Genomic DNA, 18194 nt, shown 5'->3' on the forward strand with positions numbered 1-18194 from the left:
TTATGATTATTATTTAATCCCGTTGCCATAGAAATGAATCAACGTTCGGTGATACAGTGTTAAAATAACTATCATTATGATAAACCCCAGTAATTTAAAATATACTAATTAAGGCCTCAAACTTTCTTTTCATACAATCTAAAAACAACAACCCATAAAATAAATAATATGGTGGTACATTTGTTTCGTACTTTTAAAGATACTTAATTTCTGTTTATAGCTCGAAATCTGGACTTGTTTTGTCCAGTGCTTAAATTATTATCTTGAAATGTCGGCATATTATCTGAAGATTTCGACTTATAATGTCAAGCTCTTTTATCATCATTATATGTCACTGAAGGTACGTACGCATTGACAAGACATACGTATAGCGTTTGACAATATAATTTGAGAGCTCAAAATAATAGGTACTGCCCTCAACATCAATATAGTAAGTGGAGATCTCAATGTAAGGCCCACTTTACATTGACATTATAAGCACACGGAAACATGCATTTTCATATCTACATTTTCATAATTTGATGTCATCAAAGTACTTTTAGCCACAAGTAAACATCGATCAACTGTTTTTTCTGCACATCATGCTGATTGCACACTTAACTTATTATCTCGAGCTCTCGACTTATTATCTTGAGCGCATTACTGATTAACTCAAACGCTCAACTTATTATCTCAACTGCTCAAATTATTAACTTGAATGCTTGACTTATCTCAAGAGTTTGACTTATTATCTCAAGTGCTTGACTTACATTATCTCGAACGTTTGACTGATTATCCTGAGTACGCAACTTGTTATGTTAAACTCTTGACTTATTTTCTTTAGTACTCAATTTGTTTTCTCAGGTGCTCGACTTATTATCTCGAGTGTTTGATTTATTATCTCCAGCACTTGACTTAATATCTTGAGCTCTCAACTTCTGTATCTATTGTACAGCCCAAAACAGAATTGCAAAAGAAAAGTATATACATGTTGACGAGAGTCAATATGTCGAGTTCTTGACATAATACATTGATAGCTTGAGAGAATAAGTTGAGAGTTCAAGATAATAAGCTACATTTTTCAAGGGATCTTTTATATGCACTTTCCCACAGACAGGAAAACACATACCACGGCCTTTGACCAGTTGTCATGCACTTGTTGGAACTAGAAAAAAAAACAATCAGTTGAATGGATCCACCAAGGTTGTTCGATCCTGTGACACCAGCACCTCAGGTGAGCACTCACCTGTCTCAGCAAAAAACCTGTCCATACCCATCCAAAAAGAGAATTGCAAAAGATAAAGACATACATGATGATGAGAGTTAAAATGTTGAGCACTTGACATAATAAATCAATAGCTCGAGATAGCAGCAAGGGATCTTTTATATGCACTTTGATAGGCTTTTGATATACCAGTCATATGGGACACTGGTTGGGACGGGGAAAAACATTCACAAAATGATCCACTGAGATTCGTTTCTGTTACCAAAGAACCTCAGATGAGCACTCTACCGACATCTAGATCCTGCTCATTTGAGATAATACGGTGCGAGTTCAATATCTTTAAAGTAAGAAAAACATAACTTATTGTCCTAAATATACCATTGTAGTTATTGTTAGTCTGTAGGAAAAACAAAATATTATATATACACATATAAATAAATGTCTTTGCAGTAGCTTTGTATCTCACCTAACCAGTGCACCACAACTGGTTAAAGGCCATGGTATGTGCTTTTCTGTCTCCCTTGCTGCGTTTCCTCTGATGACTATGTGTCACACTGTCAGAATTAACAGTTTGATATTCAGTAGCTGATGATTAATTAATCAATGTGTTCTAGTGATGTTGTGAAAAAACACCAAAAAAACGAACACTTTTATCTCATCAGACAGATCTCACCAATGCATTAAAACGTTTTATTTTATAAAATAATAATTTGTAATGTAAAATTGAAGATTGACTTTGTTCTTTAAAAAATAAATTAAACACCTTGAGTTATATTGCAGTTGAGCAGTTGCTTAACCCGACCCGTACGTATTGGTATGGTTCGAGGTACAATGGCCGCATAAATAGTCTCGCCCAATATTTTTAGAACTTGTATGCTCCCAAATAACCTTATAAAAGGCGAAGTGTAATTAGTCGATATTTAAATTATTATTTACAGACGAAATGCCACATGGACATGGGAATCCATGCAATGCTGTTAGATCGACTGGTAGACCAGCAGAGCTAATTTTAATGAGATTGATTTGCCTTCAGGTACAAATGATCCTCTTATAGATCTGACCAAGTGTTGTAATTTTTGGGGCCATATTTCATGTTATTGTGGTTTGCCAAGTTCTAAAATAAATATCTTGACAACAAACATTATATTTCAAAACAAAAATTTTATTATCTTAGGAACAAATATATAACAAAGAACATATTTACAAAGAATGTATACTGAACTCTCATATTGAAAATGCTTCACCCTATTTTTAGTTGTTATTGCTATCCATATGTGAAGTTGCTATAAAGTACAATATCCCTAACCAATTTATGCAATTTTTTTCTATTTCTTATTGTCTACCAGTTATACAAAATCATTTAAATGTATTATTATTTCTTCTCATATCATATCCTATTTACATCTGGAAATCTGGCTGATGCGTTTTCAATGAAGTTCAATATATTTAAATATCTTCTTTTATTTTATTGCCCCAGACATTCATGACGGTGTCAGGTTTGGGGTGCCCTGATTCATCGCCTTACAATATTTACACATATAGGTATATTTATAGTAATGTAATTTATCATGCAAACTTGTGACAAATACATCCATACATAGATACATAAATAGATACATAGCTGAAAATGTTTGATAACTATTGGTTAAGGTAACTAACGTTTGAACAACTGGCTCCAGAATGTCAGTAAAACAGTCACGTTGTTACTTAAAGCCAGGTTTTCGTTAAAGCCAGGTTTTCGTTACACCGATGTGCGATTTTACCGAAACCTTGTTTTTCATCACGTTGGCAATCTAGTTTTTTAATATACAGTATTTGAGTAAAGGTTTGTTTTGATTAACGACCCCTACAGACAGAACAGTACATACTGTGTTCTTTAAAATACCAGACGTGGGGAACTAGCTGGGACGATGAAACTACAATGTGTCCACCGAGAAAGTTTTAGTCCTCTGACCCAAGCACCTCAGGCGAGCACTTCAAGCATTTTTATAAGACCATATGGGGACAGCAACTAATATGAACAAAAGATGACAGCAAATATTGTACACATAGACAACGGTCCTTATTTGAATAATAGCAATATTGCATAAATATTGCCAGAACTGTCAAAATTATTAATAATGGGAGAAGGAATAGTTTAAAAATAGAACCCCCTGACCATCGCAAAAGTTGCGACTTTAAACGTCTTTGAATGATGTTCATGTATTTCGATATTTGTGAATATGTAGTGGTTGGTGAAGTGTCACTGTAGGGGACAGTGGTTTGCCCCGACACCTGAACTGAGCTTATACCATTTGACTCAGAATCGTAGATGGGCCTCATACATGTACAACATGACTGAACATGGCGGATGGGTTTACCATTTGACTCGGTATTCTGGGTGGGTCTAACAACATCTGACTGAACATGGTGGATGGGTATAACACCATTTGACTCAATATTCTGGGTGGGTCTAACACCATCTGACTGAATATCTGAGGGTGGTAAAATACCACCTGACTCAGAATGGTGGATGGGTCCAGTATCATTTAACTCAATATTCTGAGTGGGTCTAATACCTTCTGACTGAGCATGGTGGATTGATATGACATTTGACTGGGTGGGTCTAATACTATCTGACTGAACATGATGGATGGGTCTATCATCTGCCTGAATATCTGAGGATTGTAAATTTCTGCCTGATCGAACCTGGTGGATGGGTATAATAGTATTACTAATACATGTACTATCTGAGTCAGGGTTGATGTTTCTGTAGGAATCCGAGTCGCTCTGATTGGTAGGTATAACACCACCTGACTCAACATGGTTAATGGGTCCAGTACTATTTGACTCACTCTGGGTGGTATGTCTAAAATCGTCCGACTCACTCTGATCAGCTGCTGGACTTGGTGTGTTTAATCTCCTACAAGTGAAAAGAGAAATTTCATTTTTAAAAAGACGTCAGCCCTAACAAGACTACTTTGTCTCCCCTCTTCCAACAAAATAAACTCGTATTGTGCGTTTCCTGGAGGGTTTTTTTTACACACTCGTACATTAACATATTTTAAATATAAAGTATTATATGGATAAATACATTTGGAATGATCTTTGGCTAATTTTATTTTGTTTTAAATTTGTTTGGCTGTCGGAAGAAATGATAAAAACATACATACAAACTTATTAGAAAAAAAGGTTTTATAAATATTATAACTTCTTTATAGCTGCTATTATGCAATATAATGTATTTGTTGGACACATACCTTCAATTTAATACCACACAGTGATAGGTAGAGGAATATATAACTTACAAACAAGTTCGGATATTGACCCATGTGGATTTGGCTTATAGCTGCCATCTTGAATGGCGAACGCCCAGAAATTATCTCCCCCTTAGAGGTTGCGTCATTACTATATACCCTACAGTCTCGCTTTAAACCGCTGTTCGGTAGTGTGATTTGAAGCCACTGGTCGTATAAAATTACTTTGTCCACCACTGTACGAACAGGAAAAGTGGTCATATTTTTTCAATTGATGAGACATTGCACAAAGAATGTCTGGACTGCATAACGGATCTATTATATAACAAAAAACAAACAGTGAATTGCTTGAAAATGAGACGTTTTTATGCCATTGCCAAAAACCTATCCATTGTCAGTGTGTGGATTAAAAAAAAAAAAAATTATTTATATACTCTTCAAAAGAAGAAACGCAAAACCACATTGTCGTAACATTTGGAGAATTGATTTAATTATTGAATGGTGAATCCGATAATTACCAAATGTTGCAGGATTGTTCACAATTCACTCTAGTCCATTGTGAGTAAGTGATAGGACACACCACCAAGGTCAAGGTCATCTGGAGTCAATACCGGGTGTGGCCTCCGCGTGTGTTGACAACTGCCTGGCACCGCCTGCCCATTGAAGCAACCAGAGTACGGATGACGTCCCGGCGGATGGTGGCCCACTCGGCCTGCAAGGCTGCTGCCAGCTCGGGCAGGGTCTGGGGCTGTGGTTGTCGCTGTCGGAGGCGTCGGTCCAACTCGTCCCATAGATGCTCAATTGGGTTCAAATCCGGTGATATCGATGGCCAAGGAAGGACATTAATGTTGTTGTTCTGTAGGAAAGCCGTTGTGAGACGTGCTGTGTGAGGCCTGGCGTTGTCATGTTGGAACACTGCGTTGGCGTTGGCCATAACTGGAACGATGTGTGGCCGGAGGATCTGGTCAATGTAGCCCTGTGCATTCAGGTTGCCCTGCCACGTGGACCAGGTCAGTTCTGCCAGTGTGTGAGATGGCTGCCCACACCATGACACTACCCCCACCGAATCTGTCCACTTCCTGCACGCAGTTTGCCGCATAACGTTCACCACGACGCCTATACACGCGACATCTTCCATCATGACGTCGGAGCAGAAATCGGGACTCGTCACTGAACCACACCTGTCTCCATCGCAGTTGAGGCCATTGTCGATGAATCTGGCACCACTGCAGTCGGAGTCGACGGTGTTGTGGTGTTAAGATGACACCTCGAACTGGACGCCTGGCACGAATTCCTACCTCACGTAGGCGGTTCCGTACGGTCTGGTCGGATATCCTGCGCAAACCTGGTATTGCTGCGGCTGTGGAGGTGGCAGTAGTCAATCGTTCCCGAAGGTGGCGTACCCGGATGTAGCGGTCCTGCCCGGGGGTAATGACCCGTGGTCGACCGGATCTAGGGAGGTCACGTGTTGATCCATGTTGCTGGTAACGGTCCCACAGTCTGGAGATGGTGCTTGGGGACACATGGAATGCCCTGGCAACGGCCGTTCTGGATTCGCCTGCGTCTAGTCGGCCGATGGCATTGTTTCTCTGCGGTTCACTGAGACGTGGCATGTCCTGGATTGTCAACTGTCGGCCAGATACAGAGGCCAGGCAAGCGAACACCCTGCACTTTTATACTGTCGGTGTTCATGTTGCACGTGCAGACAACGCACGTGCAGTGGAGACATGGTTTGCACGTGGCTGCGTTTTTGCGAATATTCACATTTTGGAACTTTATTGTACAGTAGCTGCGTTTTATCGAATGTAACCGTGGGAATGTGTTTGGGACATGCAATGACCTTATATTCACAAAGCATGAACAGGTAGGAAACATAAAATCGGAGTTATAACCCATTTGTACCCTTTTGCGTTTCTTTTTTTGAAGAGTATATATTACGTGTATTTGAATAAAATCTAGTTGAAATATAATATTTTCTTCCTTTTATGTATGCTATGTGGACATTTGTTTATTTGTGTGCTTTGTTCACTGCTTTTTGGTGAGGGGGAGGGTTTTGGTGGGTTCGTCCTACCCCCCATGGCATTGATCATGTAACTTGTTGTCGATTATTTATTAATTAATTAATTTATTTTTAATCAATAATTTCACAAAACTAAAAGAAAAAGTGTTTTAGAAAGAACACACTTTTTAAAATTATGTACAGGGCCAGTGGAGTGTATTTGAAAGATGGGATGGGGTGGGGGTACTAGTAATGTGCTGTCCGTTAAAAGGTTGTGTGTGTGTGAGAGAGAGAATACATGTATTTGAGGGACCGAACCTGTTGGTGGGGGTTCGGAGGCATGCTCACCCAGAATAAGTTGACTACATTATGATAAATTCTAGCATGGCATTGAAAAAACCCACACTGTTGGACTGAAAATATATATACCAGATAGTTATTGTTTATGTACTTGTCAAATACATGTACATGCTAAGCAAGTAATTGTGATCATATATTGACATGAAACAAGCCATGTGTGAATACTGCATGTAATGCATCTCTTGAAATTAATATATATTAGTGTTAAGTTAATTGGTGTTGTACCTATATTCACTTTAAACTATAGTAAACCATAAGTGTAATTTTATATATATAGTACAGTAAGTCATAATTATTTCTTGCTGCATCTGGTTTTAGAAATCCACCTTTGTTAAATACCAGTATTTTGTTTCTTTAATTTATAATTTATTACTCTTATAGCCTTTGCGAACATACATTATATAAGCATTTATTTTCACTACAAAATTGAGAACATTTCCGTCTCAGTTTTTTTGCTATATGACCGCATCTGGATGTAATACCGGTCCGAACAGGTGGTTCATTAACCGATTCCGTCCGGCTGTCTCTTATGCTATATACCCATGTCCCAAAAGGTCATTGCACAATATTACAAAATAGCATGGACAAAATACAGCCAGAATTGTTTTAATTTTTCACTATTTCCTAGAAGTGAATATGTGAGCCATAACTTGTGTCACAGTTAGGAACTTGGTGGACTGTGATGAATGAACTCTCACCCGGAAGTGATCTGTGTAGTGAGACCTTAAAGTTTATTAACAGATTTTTTCAAACTTGGTTTGAAGTCAATTTAATAATTTGGGTCATTTACACCATGAAAAGCCATACTAGACCAGTGTAACTTATGAACTCTAAACAATACACCAAAAGATAGATGCTCCATACCATCCAATAAAACTTCATATCACATTGTTACTCCATGGTCATCTACACAATAGATGCCCATCCAAGAAACGGTCACTACATTGTAGTGTATGACCTTTTTGGTAGTTCGGATATAAGCAACATACAAAGAAGCTAATTATCTAGTTAGTTCATTAAAAAATATTTGTTTTCATCAATAGTTGCTATGGGCAACAATTATTGCATAGTGAAGTGTTGAAATCCTTCTCTTTTTTTCTGTATATTTCAGCATGAAGATCCACACATTATTAATGGCAGATACAAATTCTAATTTTATAGTAGAATACTATGTTATATATTCACAATACTCAAAACTGTTTGTCACTATGACTGTACAGTAAAAAAAAATGCATTATGCACAAAATCACAGAAATTAGGGTGAATTTGGATATTGACCTTGTGACCTTGAATTTTGACCTTTTACAATGAGAAACTCAATGTTAGACACTCAGATCAATTTTTATATTGCATGTCAGAACATTAGCATATACATGTTTACACCCCCACCCACCCACCACCCACCCCCACCCCCACCCCCCACCCCTAAAAAATAAAATAATAAAAATAAATAAAATTGACATGATTGCAATATTTACCCAAAGAGGGCACCCATAAGCTTGGCTAAAATTCACATCGATGAAATTACCTTTTATAAGGATGCTACAATAGTACATTTTCATTTTGGTTTGCTAAACTTATAATTTTGGGGATAAACAGTAATTTCATGTTTTACACTATGGTCTCACTACACAGTGCCATCTGTCATCTGCCATTGAAACCCATGTTTAATTGCCCAACTTCAAATGAAGATTGCCAATAGAACAGGTTCTTGGTGGCACTAACAACATACACCATTGTGAACATACATTATATAAGCATTTATTTTCATCTCAGTTTTTTGCTGTATGACCGCATCTGGATGTAATACTGGTCCGAACAGGTGGTTCATTAACCGATTCACTCCGCCTGTCTCTTACGCTATATACCCATGTCCCAAAAGGTCAATGTACAATATTACAAAATAGCATAGGGAAAATACAGCCAGAAGGCTTACCATTAAACATACATATTGTTTTAATTCTTCACCATTTCCTAGAAGTGAATATGTCAGCCATAACTTGTGTCACAATTAGGAACTTTGGTGGACCATGATGAATGAACTCTCACCCAGAAGTGATCTGTGTAGTGAAACCTAAAGCAGTTTTCAATTACTGTTAACTTCATTATCAGTGGAAATCATGGAAAGTCATGGATTTTCTTAGTAAATAAGTGTATATGAACCATGATTAAGAACATTTATAATGGACTTTTCTTAATATAAGTACTGAAAAGTAGAATATTTAGATACCGGTATGTCAAATACATTTAAGTTAAAACAGGCTCATTGAAATCAGAATTCCTATTAAATTATGTCATTTTGTACACACAAAGTAAATTATTTACATTAACAAATTATAAATATTGCAAAACAATACAACTATCATTTCTAATTTCATGTAAATGTGCATGAAAAAACCAGTATATTTAATATTTTAAATTTCCTATTTATTTTTCATCATTTGAAAATTTAATATTTATTTCTGTAATTATATGTATGTTATTGATTTAAAAAAATTAAAAAATTATTACATGTATACATATATAAAAAAAAAAAAAAATCATTTTTGATTTTACATATATATGTGTGTTACCATAACTTTAATAATTTTGTTTGGGTTGGCTTGGGTTTGGGGGGTTTTTGTGGGGTTTTTTTTTTATTTCATTGAAATAATTTATTAAATAATTATGTTGACAAATTTGGTTGAATTTACACTAGTCTTCAAACGAATAATTTGTGGTTTTAAATATGTATATCGTCATATTAAATCGCGATAACAAACATTGAATAGAACCCGGAAGTAAACAGCGAAGAATGGAACGTGGAGTTTTACAAATTAAAACTTTATTAAATGCTGTTACCGGTTGTTGTTTTGGGGTTTTTTTTTTTTATTGCAAACACTCTTGTGTTATCAGTCAAATATGTACACATTTAATGGTTTTGGCATGGTGGATATATGATAGAAAGTTGTAAGAACGTTAGGGAGTAGCCTACATGGTTGGGGATAGCCTGAGTACTCTGACTGTAAGAGAGCTAGACGGACATTTGGACATAAATACGCTCTCATTACAGTCAGAGACCAAGCTATGTATTTGTTTGGCAATTCCTGACAACCAAAAAGTTGGCAAAGATTTCCGCTCTAATACTACAACAATCCTATGTTTGACGTCAAATACCTTTACATCGATAATTTTCGAGTTGATTGATTAAAAGAAATTCAGATATTAATAACTAATACACACACTACAGAAAGAAACCCGACAGCACCCACATTCAGCTAAGCTTCGGCAAACTCCGGACAGCAGAATTCTAAGTTCGCCGACCTATATTGTGACGTTGCGTCACATGATCGCCCACTCAGCCATTCCGTCTTCCAGGGGCCATCTCAAAACGACAAGTGCCCGACAATCACCAAAAAAAGTTTGTTTTGTGTAACGACACCACTACAGCACATTGATTCATTAATCATCGGCTATTGGATGTCAAATATTTGGTAATTTTATCACTGTGTTTTAGAGGAAACCCTCTACATTTTATCATTAGTAGCAAGTGATCTTTTATATGCACCATCCTACAGACAGGATAGCACATACCACGGCCTTTGATATGCCAGAGTGGTACACATGCCAAACAAGCATACGACTCGTAGATCAAATACTTTTTTCACCTTGAGAAAACGTGAATGTAATACTCTCTCTCTCTCTCTCTCTCTCTCTCTCTCTCTCTCTCTCTCTCTCTCTCTCTCTCTCTCTCTCTCTCTCTCTCTCTCTCTCTCTCTCTCTCTCTCTCTGTGTGTGTGTGTACTATTCTGTCGTTTTGGTCATTGACCACAGCCCAGTGGCAAAGCGCTCATTTGATGCGTTTTCGGTCTGGGTCCATTGCGCTATTTCTCGCTTCACCCAAAATTGTGACGGAAAAAAATGCCAACAATGGGTTTATGTTTCTTTAGGATATAAATAATTTTAAAAATAGTTATTCCATATGTAGCAACAAAAAAATAACAGTCCAGACTATATACATAAACTATATAAACATTTTGAATATCTAGTTTGTCTTTTAGTCATTTGTGCACTTTATTATTGGGAAGGTATTTTGAAGAAAAAGTAGGAACAATAGGACAGAACAAAAAGTAGGATCACAGGACAGCCTGGAAAGTTTTTTTAATTCCACAAAAGTATTTTGATGTCAGGGTTCAATCGTACGCAGATTCCTTAAAAGCAAGTCAAATGTAAATATACCGGGTTTATAGGGTAGCCCAGTTCACGGTTTTTCACGACATGTCTATATTCTATGGCGTTTAGCCCCAATCACATATACACAATGTTTGCCCCGAATGGCTACGAATAGTCCCGATCCTATCCTGCCACGGTTGCTCCCGAATTGTAGCCAAAATCAACATGAATCGCCCCGAATTGAAAAAACTGGGTTATTCTTGGATATGTGTAATAAGAGCTCTACCTTCTAAGCGAGATCCCACTCCCGGGAAGAAAAAGATGACCAACCTGTCCATGGCGGACGTTAAGGCCACAGAGTGGGTGAGAGCCTCGACAATATCAGCCATGGAGACCAGATCCCTTATATGGGAGGATTCTTTCTCCTGCCGCGCAATATCTTTGGCCATTTCAGCCAGCGTTCTTAAGCGAGTCTTCATCCCAGATGTCGATGGTGTTGTCCTGGCTGTCCGCTTTTTCTTTGTTGTGGTTGTCTGAATGAAGGTTCAAAGTTCAAAATCATTTATTTTAAATATGAATTATACAAAATGTCATATATTTGGCATTATAAGTACACATAATGGTTACATTAAAGTTACATTCTCTGGTTACCATATTATAACATCATGTACAAATGTGAAATACAAGCTCAAATGCACTTTTAAAAAAGTCGTGTGTGTTCGCTATGAACGGATATCGTCAAACGTATACGCTTGATTCGTCGCCTGTGCCGCCATAGCTCGGCAAAGCACAAACGACAGCCTGTTGCCAGTTTTAGTTAACACGTGCGTTTGCCGATTTCAAAGTAGGGTTCGTCTCCAAAAATTAAAAGAGAAATCTTGCGCTGTACGAAAAACGTTCGGTTGAGGATACGGTACTAGAGTCTTTAGTTAAAACCGGTTTGATCTTGACAGCGTATTATCGACAGTCGTACCTTCCTATTTCAGAACTGATATTTTATAAAGTGTTAGTAGAACTTTCAAAGTTTAGTTTGTATACTAGTAACACATTAATCATGCATATATGAGACAAGTAGACAATGAACGTTTTCACTTCTTAATTTTACGTGTTAAAATCGACAAATTCAACTAAATATTATTTCGTTTGGAAAGGGTAAAGGTGGGGGTGGGTGGGGGTGTTGTTTAACGGCATCAAAGATAAAGCATATTGATTTAATAATCATCCGACCCCATACAACCGTAAATAAAATGTGTTGAATGCGTCGTTAAATAAAACATATCCTATCCTTCCTGCCATCTGTTGTTGGATGTCTAACATTTGGCAATTTTTACATATAATCTTAGAAAGGAATCGGGTGCATGTGCAAGGGAAGGGTATTGGAGGTCGAAACCCATTCTTGCCCAAGCTTAAAAAAAATTGAAATGTATTTTTGGGGCCCCATATAAACTTCGCTCAACACAGTCTATAGCCCCAACCCCGCTGAAATCCCTGCACACGCGCCTTGGAAACCCGCTACATTTTTTTTTTTTAGCAAGGGATCGTTTATATGTACCATCCCACAGACAGGATATCACATACCATGGTCTTTTTGTATACTCGCCGATGGGGATCGATCCTAGACTGACCGCGCATTTAAAAAAACAACAACACATTTTTAGGTCTAAGTAATGAATAAAAAATAACATATAGTCTTGAAAAATGTTACGTAAATCGAACACAGTACCCTCGTTCTCTACCCCAAGAGCGTTACGTAATTAGTAACGCCCCCTTACATGTAACGCGTATGCCAACAGCTGGCTACTGTCAAAATTTCACGGCAAATCCCCCACTCACCGACCCCTGGAAAGGCGTTGTACCATACCTCTATGGATATAAATATGTTTTGGAGATATGAGACGACCCCTCAATCAAGACAGTTAAATTTGTTCAAAAATTGCGAAATCTCACGTGATCTCTTGTTGGGGAATTCTATACTTGTGATAAGCCAATGAAAACCGAGATCGGTACGAGCCCGTCAAAAGTGTCCCACTTTCAAAATACTGGCTTTGTTTTTGACCTGGATAAGCCAGCGTAGTGAAACCCAATGCGGAGTGCGGCGTCATATAGCCTATGCACCAAACGTAATTGGACGGGTTTTTCCGATTGTCGCCCAGCAGTTTAGGATGTTGCCGATAGATGGCGTAACCGTACTGCCGCCATTAAGGGAGTGAAATTCACGCAACAAAAACATGTGACGGCATTGCAGCTGGGTGTAATTTCAGTCTATATGACTTTTTTGGAACGTTTTGCAAAAGCAAAACCAGTCTCTCGGATAATTCAACCTTATTTAAAGATTGTATATTCATATCAATATCGGTGGAAATCTGTGAATGATTAAAAACATAAATAATAAAGCACCTGTATACGCCAATACAAAAGCATAGCGAATAAATTAAACACACGCAAGTGTAAATAAGTTTGATGGTTATTAAGTGAAACTTTACTGAATGCATCCTAAAATATAGAAAAGTATTTCAATTATGTACATTTGTAGAAAATGTGGTGTACGATTTAAAAACAAGAAAGACTGACCTTAGATCTAGAGTAGATGTCAACGTTTAGCTGTTACTATTATTAGCTCTGGGATATTCCAGATATGGTTACATGGTGTTGAAGTGGGGCGCAGTTAACACTGCCAAATATTTTTATTTTTTATATACATACGAGTTATGATGTTAAATGTGTGCGATAAAATGATAAATAATTTACTGACGTAAGACGCATGCATGCCACACCAAAAATCGCACCCCCACCCAATTCGTCGAATTTTTTTATTTTATTTATTTATTATTATTATTATTCAATTAATTAATAATAGAAATAAATAAATAAAATAATTGTATTTATTTATTTATTTGTTATTATTTTATAATTATAATATATATTTTTAAAATTATTATCTTTTGGGGTTTTTTGGATTTAAAAAAAAAAGAATTAATCATCCACACTATACAACACTAAATTACCCCGAAAATGCGCCTCTTATTAGTCATAAAATTTTCTATATGCTAGTTAATTACAAAACGAACCACTTTGACAAAACAAAACATGAGTTTAGGTGGGGGGGGGGGGGGGGGGGGGGGCATCTGATACCCTCGTCTGCTGAGGCTAAAATGTTGTTTTAAAATTCAATATATTAGGCTATATAAGTGTCCAGGAAAATTATATTTGTTTGCATAAGTTTAAATTATTCGTTATGCATTTATGTTCGCATGTATATATACATACTTTATTATTTACGTTTTTTTATGATTAATACACTTCCACCAACTTTAATATGAATCTACAATCTTTAAATGAGGTTGTATTATTGGAAATACTGGTTTTGCTTTAACAAAATGTACTAAAAAGGTAAAAAATACTGAAAATGCACCCAGATGCAATGCCTTCACATGTTATTATTGTGGAGTTTCACTCCCTTAATCACGTGATTCTAAACATGGCCGTGCACAGTACTTTGACGTCACTGGCCAATAAACCCGTCTAAAATATTCTAGGGAATGTAGTTTTAAATATACATGTACATGTATAAGGAAATACTTTTTTTGTTGTTGTTTAACGACACCTCAGTATATTCAGGGTGGGGAATGCAGGCAAACACCCCAACTCACAACGTTTTTCTTGTCCTCCCCCCCCCCCAACCCCCCCCCCCCCCCCCCCCCCCCCCAACCACTTTTTATTTGTCTGTCTCCCCATAACATGACTCATCGACAACCTGAGTATTCCTCCTATAAAATGCTGACTACACCAGCGCCTCGACACGTTTAAACTACATTTATTTTGGTGTCTAATTAATATATAGTTATTATTTCCAACTTGGTCGAGAGACATATACAGGGATCCAGCTACTGCAACACGAATGAATGAATGAAAGAATGTTTTATTTAATGACAAACTTAACACATTTTACAGTTATATGAGTCTGACATATAGTTAAGGACAGACAACACAGATAATGAGCGAGGAAACCCGCTCCACCACAAAGGAGCATGAATAAATGAATGTTTAACCAGACCCTAGCACGAAACACGTTGCATCTTCGGTGATAAATTGAACGTACACCGACTTAATGTAAATGAAACTCGATTATCGTGGCACACCTCCTCGAGAAATGTTTCTGAAAATTGTGTAAAAGCTCATGAAAAATGTATTTTAATAAATAAGATGTTAAGACTGTTCAGTGACTCAAGGGCCGTGGTTTGTGCTATCCTGACTGGGATGGTGCATGTAAAGGATTCCTTGCTACTAATGGAATAATGTAGAGGGTTTCTGGTCTTAAACTTGTTCAAAATTACCTCTCTTTTTTTTTTACATCCAATAGCCGATGATTAATAAATCAATGTGTTCTAGTGGTGTCATTAATCACAACAATGACGGCGAACAGTGTGAACGTGTGGCTTAAGTCGGACCTAAACTCATTGTAATGACCATGTCACGGTGTGCATGGAAAATAAAATCGAGAAAAAAATGATTTGACAAAAAGTCACATCAGTTGGGTTTGTAAACACTGATTTGAGTATCTTTATCCCCAAATGTCGGATTTTATTTTCGCCAGTTTGGCGATACAGGAAATATTTTGTTCGCCAGCTGATATTTCCATTAGCCCATGGCAATTGGCGATCAGCTGGCGTGAGCATAGTATATAGACTATTGGGTATCAAACAAATGCAAGTTAAGTTTGATTTATTAATCATTGGCTATTGTATGTCAAACGTTTGGTAATTTTTAGAGGTAATCCCATACATTTTTCCATTAGTAGCAAGGAATCTTTAATATGCAACATAAAGTATACCGCATGCCACGGCCTTTGATATACCAGTCGTGGGGCACTGGCTGGAACGAGAAACAGCCTAATGGGTCCACCGACGAGGAGAGACCCCAGACGACAGCACATTACCACTGGGCTGTGTCCTGCCCTCCCATATACTCTTGGAGAAAATCTACTACATTTTTCCATTAGCAGCAAGGGATTTTTTTATATACACTTTCCCACAGACAGGACTGTACATACCACAGACTTTCATATACCAGTCGTGGAGCACTGGTTGGGTTCGAGGAAAAAAACGATCAGAAAATGGGTCTGCCAAGGGAGTTCGAACCCAGGAACTTGAACCTTCAAACCAATCAAGTGGGATGAGCGCTCTAGATCCCAACCCTGAACAAGACAAAAGTCCAAAGAACGTTTAACAGTCGTGACCGTATTCTCACTGGGATAATTGTTTGATGCAGGACTTTAGATTGCACTAAAGTCAAGGTGATAAATGTTGTGCCAAAAATACACACCAAGGATTTATCCAGGATTTTTCGTCAGCATCCCATGTCTGATGGGATTGGGAATTTTTTTTTACAGCCACTGAATAATGCAGAACACCACTGTAAAATTAATTTATTAGAACAGACATAAATATATATATATATATATATATATATATATATATATATATATATACACACACACACATACACATACACATATATGTATGTATGTATGTATATATTGGGAATTTTTACCATGGAAATTGGGAATGTTCAATGCCACTTTCGTTTAGGAAGGGGCTTTGTTCGGACCTACAGAACACCTGGATAAATCACTGCTTACCCAAAATTCATATGCCCAAATTAAGCACAAACATGCTGACCTCAAAACCATTGAAATGTGAAGCTTTGCTTATATTAAAATAACTTGAAATGCATCTATGAATATTCACAAACATTCAGCAGTTATTAATAACATTACGGTACTAAAAATACCTTGTGTTTGGAGACCAAAAACACCCGCTGTGCCCAAATTAATAAGATCTAAAGCCCTGCTGATGATTTCACTAGTGGCTCTGAAGAACAAAACATTCTTCCCACTTCGTGTGTAGGAGGACTGCCAATCCCAAGATTAGTTCCGCAAATGTAATCTAAACCTACACAGGACAGCGTAATTTCAGTTATTTTATAAACACTAATGAAAATGTCCCCTTAAACAAAAACAAATATTAGTATTCCATTACTGGAAGATTTGATGAAAATCAATGTAGGCCTACTGGCGTGACCAGTGCGAAGAAGATGAAAAAGGTAGAAAGGAGAAGAAAAAGAAAGCATACAAATATATACATTTACACACTTTAGAATCCGTTTCTGTCACTGTTGGGGTCTCAAAGGATGCAATGAATTCTTCCATTTCGTTTTGTTTGGTATTCAAGCTCGAAGTGGAAACTTCTTGGTGATAGTGCGTAAGTATAACTTTCAGCTGCCTGGCATCGCATGTTATATCTGTAATAAACCGTAATAAACATGAGAACAGCGTCAAGGAATGAACAAACAAATAAATAAATACGTAAGTAAGTAGGTAATTTAAGTAAGTACATATTATTTAAAATTTACTCGTGTGTTTTTGTATATAATTTATGGGGTCGTGCGTGGGGGGGGGGGGGGGAATCACCACCACCACCACCCCCCCCACCCCCACCCCTTAGTGAAGCAAATTTTATTTATTATTATTTATTTTAATAATTACCATTTAACATTGCTTCAGCATCCATTTTTTGTTTGACCGCAAGGTTTAAATTCTTCTCGGGAAAACTAGTTAAATAGTTCATGATTTTCACCAGTCTGTGTAGACCGAGAACCACCGACTGCAAATCTGTTTCAAACGAAGAGCCTTGTCTCTCCATTTTTAACAACCAGAGAAACCGCTCAAGAAAACTAAATGTTTGTTTATTTTCCTTCAAATATAGGCTCCATAGACATTCCCGACTTTTAAATATTGTAATTAATATTTTTAAACGAGCAAATCATTAATATGCCTTGTTGCGCAATAAATAAATGACATCATAATAAGCGTCACGTGATTTCGTTAACAACGGACGGACGATACTGTTTCGACAATTTCCGACTTTAAAATCGCGTCCGAAATGTTCCGGAGTTTCTTAAACTCGAAGAAAAGGGTAACCGAGCGACCTACACCTTTTGAATTTAGAATGGGACGAAATGTTCATCTGAACTGCGTTTTGAGAGTAAAAAATAAAGCACACACCTAAAATATTCAATAGACGACTAACGATCGGTGCAAAAGTGGCAGGCAGACTATTTTAATGCATTTTCACACCATTACTGATTTATTATTTATTTTTAAAATTCAAACATTCGAGTCAAAACAGTGGCGGATGTAGGGGGGGGGGGGCAGTACCCCCCCCCCCCCCCCCCCCCCCCCCCC

The 18194-nt window shown here is 37.3% G+C and overlaps 1 protein-coding gene across 1 annotated transcript; it reads right to left on the reverse strand.

Annotated features, from left to right (window-relative positions):
* Positions 1–2350: 2350 nt before the first annotated feature.
* LOC121390645 lies at positions 2351–17788 on the reverse strand. Its single transcript, XM_041522507.1, has 4 exons — positions 17496–17788; positions 17103–17251; positions 11282–11484; positions 2351–4106 (listed from the first exon to the last, which is right to left on the reverse strand). Exons 1-4 carry the CDS (start codon positions 17650–17652, stop codon positions 3191–3193), a joined length of 1425 nt encoding a protein of 474 aa, XP_041378441.1. The 5' UTR covers positions 17653–17788; the 3' UTR covers positions 2351–3190.
* Positions 17789–18194: the final 406 nt, after the last annotated feature.

This window comes from Gigantopelta aegis, chromosome 15, assembly GCF_016097555.1.
Source record: "Gigantopelta aegis isolate Gae_Host chromosome 15, Gae_host_genome, whole genome shotgun sequence".
NCBI classification, from domain to species: domain Eukaryota; kingdom Metazoa; phylum Mollusca; class Gastropoda; order Neomphalida; family Peltospiridae; genus Gigantopelta; species Gigantopelta aegis.